Below are 12,722 nucleotides of genomic sequence, written 5' to 3' on the forward strand. Positions count from 1 at the left end.
TTACTTCTACTTTCAGTTACATTCTGTTTTTATTTTAATAAAACTAATTGGTAAACTAGTCAACTACTTAGCATACAAAAAAAAAAATTTGTCAATTCAAACCAGCCCTTACTTCCACTATTTTCCAAGTTAAAGTGATGGGATAGTTTAACAAAATTTTGCACTTAAGGCATAACACTGAAAAAGGAAAAATAAGAAAATAAGGACCGAAAGTAAGATGTACAGTGCAAAATGAAAATTCCCTCCATCATCCCGTTTATTTTATTATTTAAAGAAAGACTCAGAAGATGAGAAGAATGGGTCTGAGATGTTCAAGTAAATGAATGGAGGCTTCCACGAAATGTGCAAAACGAAAATCATAAATAAAGAATGACTCACATACTAATGGCAACTAACTATATAGAGAAGGAAGATTGTTGAGCTGTGATTTAAAGAAAAAAGAGGCTAAATTTCAGTCAACGGTATTTGTTGATTCATCTTTTGGATTCTTTGAAGCTCAGAATCATGTCTGAAATTGTTAAAGAAGCTTGGAAAAAATATCTAACTCAACTGCAACTCCATCCTCTTAGAACCAAGGTCCTATATTTTTTTATTTTTTTTTTGTATAATTTCATATTAACATGTCCGACCTTACCTTTCCTTTTTTTTTTCTTGATGCTCAATTTGAGTTTATGATTTCTCTGTTTGATGTAAATTTTTATTTTCATTTTAACCTTAGGCAATCACTGCTGGAGTTTTAGTTGGGAGCAGTGATGTAATTGCTCAGAAGATATCTGGGGTCAAAAGGCTTCAAGTCAAAAGAATACTTCTTCTAATGGTACTAGTTTATTTCTATTATAATTTAAGGCCCCCTAATCTTGATTGGGAGATCATTGTGTTATTTATTGATAGTTTTTGTAGGTTATTTATGGTGGTAATTTAATGTTTTTGGTTGTCTGATAATTGATTTTTTTCTCTGTTCTATTTGTTTAAAATTTGCGGATACAGCTCTATGGATTTGCATATTCAGGACCATTTGGGCATTTCCTGCATAAATTGATGGATGTGATTTTTCAAGGAAAGAAGGGTAATACAACAGTTGCTAAAAAGGTTAGACTTTTCTCTCAAAGTTCCAATTTTTTTCAAGCTGAGTGTTCAGTTTGTAGAATCTAAAGATAGGCAGCTTAGCTTCTGTGTTTTATGATAACTGTTGCACTTCTGGCGTAACTGATAAAGTTGTTGTCATGTGACCAGTAAGTTACGGGTTCGAGTCATGGAAACAACTTTTTGCAGAAATGCAGGGTTTTTGGGTGTAAAATAGACCCTTATGGTCCGGCCCTACACGGACCCCGCACATAGCGGAAGCTTAGTGCACCGGCCTGCCCTATTTTGTTGCACTCTTGTTTTCTAATTTTTATCTTTTGCAATGCAACTCTTATGCTTATGGTAATAAATAAGTTACTAATTACATCAATAGTTTATCTTTTATCCTTTTAGGTTTTGTTGGAACAGTTGACCTCATCTCCTTGGAACAACTTCTTTTTTATGATGTACTATGGCTTGATCGTTGAAGGTATGGCCGATCCATATTCATTTTTTTTTAAAAACTGAAAATTGATTTTAACTGGAATACTGTATCTATCCGGTTTTTATAGAAGCTAACTAGACTAATAGTATCTTTAGGAGATAATTGATCTTTCTCTGCAGAGGCATGAAAAAATGGCACTTGTTTAACATTCTCTTTAGACGAAATGGCGCTTGGTTGGGGCTGTGGGGCTTGAGTTTTTTCTCTTAGCGCTAACCTCTGACTAACTTAGCCTGCAAAAATGGCCATACTTATTTGGAATTGTAGTAGAAAAAGTTAGAGCGATTTTGTTGCAGGGGAAAGGGAATAGACTTCCCTGAAGTCTAAGCGATGATGAAACAAGGGAGGGGAGGGCAAGAAGTTTTAGATGTTTCCTGAGTTCAATTAGGATAACTTTTGCTCTTTATCTTGTCTCCCGAAACTAGTATACATTATATTTTTCAAAAGCATAGCACAAATTAATTGTAAATAGACATGAAATGCAGCAGAGAATTTATTAGCTCCCAACATGAGAAGTTTCACTCTCTTATTTACGGTCACTACTGCATACCAATCGATTGTCCATACTACAATTGATTTCCTTGGAATATCGCTGCAGATCAAGAGGAATTTTTCTTAGCTGCATGACTGTTTGATTAAAGCTTGCTTGTCAAAGTAAGCTGAATAAGAAAAAGGCAACAATAAATTCAGGGCCAACCCTTTCTCCTTGTCAAATCTTGTTACTCTTTGTCACTTAATAGATGAATATTCCAGCAATCCTAGTACTCTGTCTGTAGTAACACATGCAATAGAGAATGCCTTGATAGGCTCTAGATCAATTATCTTCCTTCTGCAGATAACAACTTTGAGATCGGAGCTTTGTCTAACAAAGCATGAAACTAATTAAGATGAAATCCAGTCTATTGCAAGACTAAAGTCTTTTCCATCTGTGACATCAAAAAACACATATTCCCCTCCCAGTGACTTCTTTTGACATTTTGTTGAATCATTTCTCTTTTTCCAAGTGTTTTTTTACCCTACATGCAGAAGTCATCTACTCCTTTCATCTTTTCGTGGATGCATATGAGATAATTATGACCAGATGTCACGACCCGGATTCCAACCCTCGAGAGTCGTGATGGCGCCAACTCGTAGAAGCTAGGCAAGCCACAAAATTAGAAAGTCTTAACTCTTTTGTTTTAATCCTTTTTATAACATACATTAACGAGCGATAAATATTTAAATAACAGCGGAATATGAGATTAAGCGGAAGACTTAGATAAAATGAACCAAAATAATAAGAAACTCCACATGTGTCTCTACCCAGAAACTGGTGTCACAACATTCACGGACTAACTATGAGTACTACAAATAAGTGTTTGAAAGAAAAGAACATAGTCTGTTTCGAGTACAAATGATAACAGAACATAAATACTGATAGAAGAGACGCCGGGCCTGCGGACGCCTGCAGGGCTACCTCGGAGTCTCGGTGGACTGAAGGCTGGCTCCCCTACTGCTGCTGACCAAGTGCTGCTCCGGTATCTGCACAGAGTGCAGAGTGTAGTATCAGCACAACCGACCCCATGTGCTGGTAAGTGCTTGGCCTAACCCCGACAAGGTAGTGACGAGGCTAGGACCAGACTCCAGATAAACCTGTGCAGTTATATATATACATGGCGGGAAATAAACTGATACAAGCAATAAAAGTTGGGAAGGAGGAAACATGTTTCGAGGGAAATAACAGATAAAAATAAAATATCAAGAAAATTATAAAGAAGCCAAAATTTACTTCTAACAAGAATAGAGAAAACAATGGCAGACTTCATTTTCGGTTCACATCTTGTTGCAGGCATGCAACCCGATCCCATTTCTCGTATCTCGTGGTAGGCGTACCACCCGCTCCCATTTCAGTAAATCTTGTGGTAGGCGTACCACCCGCTCCCATTTCATCAAATCTCGTGGTAGGCGTACCACCCGCTCCCATTTTATTAAATCTTATGGTAGGCGTACCACACGCTCCCATTTCATTAAATCTCGTGGTAGGCGTACCACCCGCTCCTATTTCATTAAATCTTGTGGTAGGCGTACCACCCGATCCCATTTCATGCCAATACAAAAGCACAAAGAAATCCCGGCAAGGGAACAAAGCAATATAATAACTTCCCAGCAAGGGAACAAAATAGTATAATAACTTCCCGACAAGGGAACAATAATATCAAAACAAACATCCTGGCAAGGGAGAATCAACTATAACCAATCTTAACTCAACTTCTACTCAGCTCAATTAATACTGATACTCAATCATAAATAAGTTCCACGAAAATAAACTAAATCCTTGCCCAATATCGAGAATCATCAATTAAAGCATCCGTAGAATCATTTAGGAACACAACATATATCAATTTAAGACTCACGGTCATGCTCGACACCAACGTATAGATACTCGTCATCATGCCTATACGTCGTACTCTACAAGAAGCAATTAGCAAATAGGACACAATTCCTAATCCCTCAAGCTAGGGTTAGACCGGACACTTACCTCAAACTTCCACGGCCAACTCAAGCCTCAAACACCGCTTTTCCTTTCAAATTTGGCTCCAACCCAATCGAATCTATACATAATCGATTTAATAACATCAATAAATGCTAAACAATCCAATTCCAATGCTTAATTATAGCTTTCCAATCATTCTTCCCAAAAATTCAAAAATTGACCCCGGGCTCGCTTGGTCAAAATACGAGGTTCGGACCAAAACCCGATCACCCATTCACCCACGAGCCCGAATATATAATTTGTTTTCAAATCCGACCCCAAAACGAGGTCTAAATCATAAATAATCAAAAAGCCCTAATTCTACCCAAATCCCTAATTTTCTAACCTTAATCACATGTTTTAGGCCTAGAAATCTAGTGGGTGTTGATGAAAATGGAAGAAAACAAGTTAAAGATTACTTACCCAAGAGATTATGGTGAAGAAATGCTTCAAAAATCGCCTAAGAGCTTTGGAGAAGAAGAAGTTTGTGAAATTTTTATAAAATCCCGTATTTGTTCTGTTTTTGGTCTTTTAAAATCACTGGGCGAAAAATGCGCTTCGCGATCGCGACAGACCCTTCGCGTTCGCGATGGGTCAGGCTGGATAAGCCTTTGCGTTCGCGTAAACGGGCTCGCGTTCGCGGAGCTTTAACCCCTCGAGCCCTCTCGTTCGCGTCCAAGGGGTCGCGTTCGCATAGGGTAATTGCCCCACCCTTGCCCAGGTCTTCGCATTCGCGTGGCCAGGCCCGCGTTCACGAAGGGATAACCCCCACTGCCTCGCATTCGCGACCTGAGCTACGCGTTCGCGTAGAAGGATTTTCCTTCGACAAAATTAATGCATCGCGTTCGCGTGGGTTCTCCCGCTAACGCGAAGAAGAAAGTATCAGAACACCAGATCTGTTGTTTTCTGCAATTTTCTCAAGTTCAAAACTTCTCGAAACACACCCGAGCCCTCGGGGCTCCTAACCAAACACACGTACTAACTCAACAACATCATACGAACTTATCTGTGCGATCAAATCGCCAAAATAACCTCAATAACAACGGATTAAACCTCAAAATCAAAGGATTTTTTTCTCAAACTTCTTAAAACATCAACTTTAGCAATTTAGGTCCGAATCATGTCAAATGACATCCGTTTTTCACCAAATTTTACAAAAATGTCTTAAATCATATATAAAACCTGTACCGGGCGCCGGAACCAAAATACGGGTCCGATACCATCATGTTCTAATCAAATTTCATTTCAAATTTCTTTAAACAATTTCAGAAAATAATTTTCTTTGAAAATTCATTTCTCGGGCTTGGGACCTCGGAATTCGATTCCGGGCATACGCCCAAATCCCATATTTTCCTACGGACCCTCCGGGACCGTCAAATCACGGGTCCGGGTTCGTTTACCCAAAATGTTGACCGAAGTCAAATTAGCTCATTTTACGGTCAATATTTATCATTTTTCACAGATTTTTACATCTAGGCTTTTCGGCTACGCGTCCGGACTGCGCACGCAAATCGAAGTGATGCTAAAAGAGATTTTTAAGACCTCAAAACACTGAATTTCGTTTTAAAACAAGTGATGACTTTTTGGGTCATCACACCAGATGAGTATTTATGGAATTTCAAACATGTCACTGGAAAACGAAAGAACTAAACTACTGATGTTATCAATATGCAACTGGAAATCATTAATAGATCATTATCTCTTTGTGCAAAGTCAGTCTTGGTTTGTAGTATTGTGCCTTTTGCTTGTTAATATCTGAAAATGAGGTATCTTCCGAGAAATAAGAAAAGCAAATTTGAATCCGGAGATTAATACAAGGAAACCAAGAAAACTAATACTTGCAGAATCCATTTGTTTCCTTAAATAAGTAGTTTATGCATAACAAGGATAAAAACCAGCTCATAACTGAAGCAGAAAAATAGTCATGGAATTGTCCATTCACACTGTCAATAATGTTGGTACTAACTTGTTGTATCACAGGGAGGCCATGGGGTCTTGTCAAAAACAAGGTTCGAAAGGACTATCCCTCTATACAGCTAACTGCGTGGAAGGTAGGATATAATGAATTAATTATCAATCTTTTTTCACAAGAAAAAATGCAGTGTCATAGCAAATTGGTAAAACTAAAGGTGTGATTATATGCAGTTTTGGCCAATAGTTGGCTGGATCAACTATCAGTACATGCCCCTGCAGTTACGTGTTCTGTTCCACAACTTTATTGCTTCATGCTGGTCAGTACGTATATTTTTCCCTCCCCTATTTGGTGGTTCTGATATGTTTCACCTTCAAGCAATGGAAGTTTTGCATTCATGTCGATCGGTCAATATTATTATATTAGTACTAATATTTTTCTCTCTTATTATATTAGGGCGATTTTCTTGAACTTGAAGGCAAGATCAGTAACAGCTAAGAAGGACTAAATCAAGCTGATGAAGGGTTCATATGCATTTCCTCCCCTTTGCCAGTAGTTAAGGATTGAGTTTTAACTTTCACGGTCATATTAGTTGTGTTCAGTAGATTCTTCAATTTCAAAGTTTTGACTAACTTTGATGAGACAACTACATTATGTTAAACTTTTCCTATGTTTCTTGTGAGAGAAGTTTGCTTGGAAACTATGGTATATGTATTGCAGCATGATTTCATTCTGAACTTATTCAGAGTTATCAAAATATGGTGGATATCTACTCTTTCTCCATGATCTTTTTCTCAAATAGTTAATGACATGTTCAATAACATATTTTCTATGTTCAATGACATATTTTTTTCACTTTTCATGCCTATATAAAGGTCTTGTAATAGATAGGAAAATACACACAATTGAAGAAGAAAATCTCTTTCCTTCTCTCTATCTCTATTTCTTGTTCATGTTTTACTAAATTGTTTTTATTTCTTGTTCATACAACAACAACAACAACGACCCAGTATAATCCCACAAGTGGGGTCTGGGGAGGGTAATATGTACGCAGACCTTACCCCTACCCCGAAGGGTAGAGAGGCTGTTTTCAGGAGACCCTCGGCTCAAAAAAGCAATAGGAGATGATATATTAGTGCCATAAAAATGCATAATAAAAATAACAACAATAACAACAATAATATATAAGAGATATGAAATATGGAATACAGGATACAAAATACGAAATACGAAATAGATGGTTGGTATAGTACAACTAGAAGGGAAAGCCCTGCATCAATAGACGACCAATGACATTCCTAGTCTGACTCCTAACTGGATAGTCTCCCTCTATTGTGCTGTAGAAATATTCACTCTCCCCTAACCTACAACCTTAATGCTCGACCTCCATAATTCCCTATCAAGGGCCATGTCCTCAGTAATCCTAAGTCGCGCCATGTCCTGTCTGATCACCTCTCCCCAATACTTCTTAGGTCTTCCTCTACCTCTCCGCGTGCCCACTACAGCCAGTCGCTCACACCTCCTCACCGGTGCATCAGTGCTCCTCCTCTGAATGTGCCCGAACCATCTGAGTCTTACTTCCCGCATCTTGTCCTCCATGGGGGCCACACCCACCTTCTCTCGAATATCTTCATTCCTAATCTTATCCATCCTTGTATGCCCGCACATCCACCTCAACATCCTCATCTCTGCTACTTTCATCTTCTGGATGTGTGAGTTCTTTACCGGCCAACATTCAGTTCCATATAACATGGCAGGCCTAACCACTGCTCTATAAAACTTACCTTTTAGTAACGGTGGCACTTTCTTGTCACACAAGACTCCCGACGCTAACCTCCACTTCATCCACCCCACCCCTATACGGTGTGTGACATCCTCGTCAATCTCCCCGATCCCCTGCATAACCGATCCAAGGTACTTGATCCTAAGTCGCGCCATCTTCTTGTTCATGTTTTACTAAATTGCTTTTATTTCATAACATGTTATCAGCATGAGTCTCTAACCAATTGTATATATATCTACAAAAATTTTCCTACATCTGGAAAGATTACAATTAGAAGCTATACATATCATCACATGGTTAAATGTAAAGAGAAATTACATATGGTAAGTAATGAAATGTAAGAAGGTATGATTATCTTATACTTGTCATTCCTCTAAAATCTTATATGCACACAATTTCGTACTACACATGTATTGCATAAGCACATATTAATATTACATCTTTTATATCACATGAATGGAATAAAATTTTCGAAGTTCTATATGTGAAAATCATAGTAGCAGTTAATTGTTGATATGATGCATGTCATGGTAACCAAGAATATTTTATATAAATTGTCTATGCATATTTGTGTGTTAACTATCTTCAATCTGTCCTGCCGCTTTAACATTTTCTTTTACTTGGATGAATATTTTTTTTCCTTTTGGATTTTTACACTTGCATATAGTACCAAACAAAAAAGAATAAAAAAAAATTGGCCATACTGATTAAAAGCATAAATCATCTTGAAGAAAATAAGAAATACTTCACATCTTTATCTAGGTTGATTAATTACTTCTTTGAAATTTGGAAAACAAACCAGTTATTGAGAAAGTTTACTTCATAATTTATGGTCGTATCATTTGAAAGCAAACAATGATTAGTATGACTACTAGAAGAGGTATTTTTGAGTATCCATGACCTACTTGATGCTTGCTACTGACTTATCATTTTTAAGTATTTTATATGAATGATGCACAAGCTACAACTGGTAAGTTATTACCTATAATGTCACTTTTCAGGTAATATAAATGCTGAATTTATGTATTAGTACTATATATATGTTAGGTGTACTTTTGATAAATTTATTCACTAATTGCTTGGTTGAATTGAGTGAAGGAAAGTCATGGCGTTAAATCAAATCCAATAGGTAGGGTATACCCCGAAAACAACAATATTTTTTAGAGAGACTCAATAAATATTATGACAATGATTTTATGATCCTTTTAAACTCTAATAGAATTTAGAAGAAATATTCTGACTACAAACGGTTGTATTTCATATAGATGCTACAAATAATTAATAAAGCTTTACGCTGATTTGAGATTTGTGCACTTATTTAAGAAAGCAAATTTGATTTGCTAAGTTGCAAATTAGTTGTGTATAACTTTCTTGGCATGTGATTGAAATTAAAGCTTGAGAATGAATCTCAATATTGTTTAGCCTATTATGCCATTGATTGAGGGTAAGACATCGGGATCAAGTCCTGATACTCCATAATGATAAGAGTTGGGTTTGAGTCCCAATTTATTATGGCCTAACATGCCTTTATATTGGTAAGACATTGGGTTTGAGTCCCAATGTACCATATTGATGATATAATGATGACTAAAGAAAAATAATATTTTTTTCATGAAAAGGCGTGAAAATTGTCCCACTTGATTTGCTCCATTCTTGAAGTGAATGTGATAGCAGTGCATAATAAGTTTCAATGAAGACAAGTGGTTGAACAATGAACGTGGGCGTTCCAAATATCAAAATAATAATAATTATCACTATGATTATAAAAGAAGAACAATAAGGGTTCTCAAAATAGTCCTTCAAAATGTAAAGACAATGTTTACCATCAAATTGGTATGAAAATAATAAAGCACGTCGCTGATTATGATCCATTCCTTGAAGAGAATGTGACTTGTGATAAGCATTGAGAATGCAAACCTAAAGTTGAATGTGACAATATATGATAAAAACAATGAATAAAGACATGCAATTCATGATTATATGAATACCACACAACTCACCTCTAAGGGAGGTTTGAGTGAAATAAAGAAAATAAATATTATTATGTGGTTACATGAATATATCATTGGTCGTGTACATGTGATACGCCAAAAGTTATTTTGTCATGCCTTATAAAAAGTTATTAAAGGCAAAATTAAAACAAGAAATGATTTTGCTTATGATGATTTTAACCATGCCAATTTATTATGATATAATTTTCTACTTGAAGGAGAAATTTACCATATGAATGGTATGATAAAAGATCTTGTAGTACAAAAGTTGTTAAGAGCTCCGAATAAATTAATTTGTTACTACCCGGATGAATAAAATTATTCATGATATTGATATTGTAAAGTCTCAAAAGAAACTTTTTGAGTTTCAAATGTATAAGTCAAAGTGGTTGGCATATTGAGACTATAAATGAAAGAAAGATTGAATATCTTCATATTTCTATAATCATACCGGATAAATATGAAAGGTTACCTGATCTTCTTTCTATTTGTACTACACAAAAATATAAGCATGATGCTGGAATCATATGCCACAAGTAAACTAGAGGTTTACTAAAACAAATATTAATTGGCATGACCAGTTGACCATCTCAGTTCAATTATGATGCGAAAAATTTATTGAGAATTATATTGGCATATATTGAAGTAATAAAAGTTTCTTCAAGAATTATCTTGCGCTGCTTATTCTCATGATATACCACTTAAAGGTTGGGATTGAATCCCTTTATTTTTGGAAGGAATAAAAGGTGATATATATGGGCCCAGTCACCTGCCATGTAGACCATTTACTATTATATGATTTTAATAGATGCATCTATTCTATGGTCACATGTACATTTGTTATCAACTTGCAGTTTGTTTTTGCAAGATTGCTTGCTCAAGTTATTAGAGCACAATTCCAGAATATAAATTATGATGATTTATCTTAATAATACCGGTTTAAATCCAAGTTGGTTTAGCAGAAATTGTATGCCTCCAATTATAGCTAAATCATTGGTTATGAGAACAAAACTCCCAAAAACGAAATTTGGTATGAGATGTATTATTTAATATACAGCAGCACTTGTACGCATCTAACATTTCTCCCTATCACAATCGGTTCAAGGTCAGGAACCAAATAATTTCTATATAGAAATATGGATGTGCTATATGATTTAATTATGCCACCAAAATGCACAAAGATGAGTTCCCAAAGATGGTTGGGAAATGTATTGGTGATCCCAACATTAGGGGGAGAAAATGAGCAGCTGAGAAAGTGATACGTCAAATGAATTATTATGAATACATATAGATCCTCGTACAAGAAAATATAAACGTGATGTTCAAGTGATAATTCATTTACAAATTATTGCCAGACGCATTTGCTGACCCAAAGCTAAATATCATATTTCAGATGCTAATGCTCCAAATAGAATAAAGTCCATGAGGGACAGAGTCTATGGCACACATGAAGCGTAACAGACCAATCGGTTCCAAAGATAAAACTCCTTAAAGAAGGAGAGGGGCAAATATTCAAAATAGTCATAATAAGGAGGCAAGTGCCCTAGAAGAGCACCACGACATAACACTTCATCAAACCTCATGGGAGAGGCTCAGGTTAATGAGATAAAGAGATCTCAATAAGTTATGTCTTTATTGGGTAATAATGGAACCGACATAAAATGATCGTCGACGATATTGTTAATATAATGTAGCGCTCAATATTATTAATATTGACGGGGATCTTGAGATCAAATCTGTCATGAAATTTGGACGGATAAAAGATTTGCCAAATAGAAAATACGCAATGAAATTGACTTCACTTGAAAAATGTGAAGTTGGATGGATAGTCCAACACCTGAAAGTATAAAGTCAATAGAGGTATAAATGTGTTCTTGTGCGAAAGGTTCAAGTCGATAGATATAAAGACGACTTGTGGCACAAGAAAATTAGTAAATATCCTCACATTGATTATATGGAGACATGTTCTCTTATGGTGGATATAGTCACTTCAGGTTTTAATCTGGCAATATATGAAAAACTTGATATGCGTATAGTGAAAATCATTGAAAGATTTAAATTGTCTTGGAGCATATTAAGGTTTCCAAGAAATTTATTAAATAAAGCTTCAAAAATCCTTATACGGATTGAAACAATCAAGGCGCATGTGGTATAATCGCCCGAGAGAGTACTTGTTGAAAGAAGGATACAAGAATAATTCAATTTGTCCTTGTGTCTTTATAAAAGGATATGGATTTGAATTTGTTATAATCGTCATGTATGTTGATGATTCAAATATCATTAGAACTCTCGGAGAGCTTCCTAAAGTAGTAGACTATTTAAAGAAATAATTTGAAATGAAAGATCTTGGAAAGACAAAATTTTGTCTTGGTCTACAAATTGAATATATGAAAGATGGAATTTTTGTCCATCAATTAGCATACACTAAAAAGATTTTAAAGAGCTTCTATGTGGATAAAGCACATCCATTAAGTACCCCGATGGTTGTGAGATTACTCGATATAAATAAAGATCCACTCCGACCTCATGAAAATAATGAAGAGCTTCTTGGTCCTAAAGTATCATATCTTAATGCAATTGGTGCGCTAATATATCTTGCTAACACTACAAGGCCTGACATAACTTTTTTAGTTAATGTCTTAGCAAGATATAGCTCCGCTCAATGAGACATTGGAATGAAATCAAGCACATATTGCGTTATCTAAGGGGGATTATCGATGTGGTTTATGGCAATGATTGCAATACCGATCTTGTTGGTTATGCCGATGTGGGGTATTTATCTGACACACACAAGGATTGATCTCAAACATGCTATGTGTTGACATGTGGAGGCACTGTCATATCTTGGCGATCGACTAAGCAATCAATCGTGGCTACTTCTTCTAATCATGCTGAGATAATTGCTATTCATGAAGCAAGTCGAGAATGTGTATAGTTGAGGTCTACTATATATCTTATTC

The 12,722-nt window shown here is 35.9% G+C and overlaps 1 protein-coding gene across 2 annotated transcripts; it reads left to right on the plus strand.

Annotated features, from left to right (window-relative positions):
- Positions 1-298: 298 nt before the first annotated feature.
- Positions 299-6,771, plus strand: LOC107765805 (peroxisomal membrane protein PMP22). Of its 2 annotated transcripts, none has more exons than XM_016584504.2 (7): positions 299-576; positions 719-817; positions 988-1,089; positions 1,477-1,552; positions 6,057-6,127; positions 6,222-6,311; positions 6,445-6,771. In XM_016584504.2, the coding sequence occupies exons 1-7, from the start codon at positions 505-507 to the stop codon at positions 6,484-6,486; spliced, it is 552 nt and encodes a 183-aa protein (XP_016439990.1). In that variant the 5' UTR covers positions 299-504; the 3' UTR covers positions 6,487-6,771. The 2 variants fall into 2 exon arrangements, with proteins under 2 accessions (XP_016439990.1, XP_016439989.1); XM_016584503.2 differs by having other exon boundaries at positions 6,222-6,307.
- The last annotated feature ends 5,951 nt before the right edge of the window (positions 6,772-12,722 follow it).

Source organism: Nicotiana tabacum, chromosome 8, assembly GCF_000715075.1.
Source record: "Nicotiana tabacum cultivar K326 chromosome 8, ASM71507v2, whole genome shotgun sequence".
Taxonomy (NCBI): Eukaryota; Viridiplantae; Streptophyta; class Magnoliopsida; order Solanales; family Solanaceae; genus Nicotiana; species Nicotiana tabacum.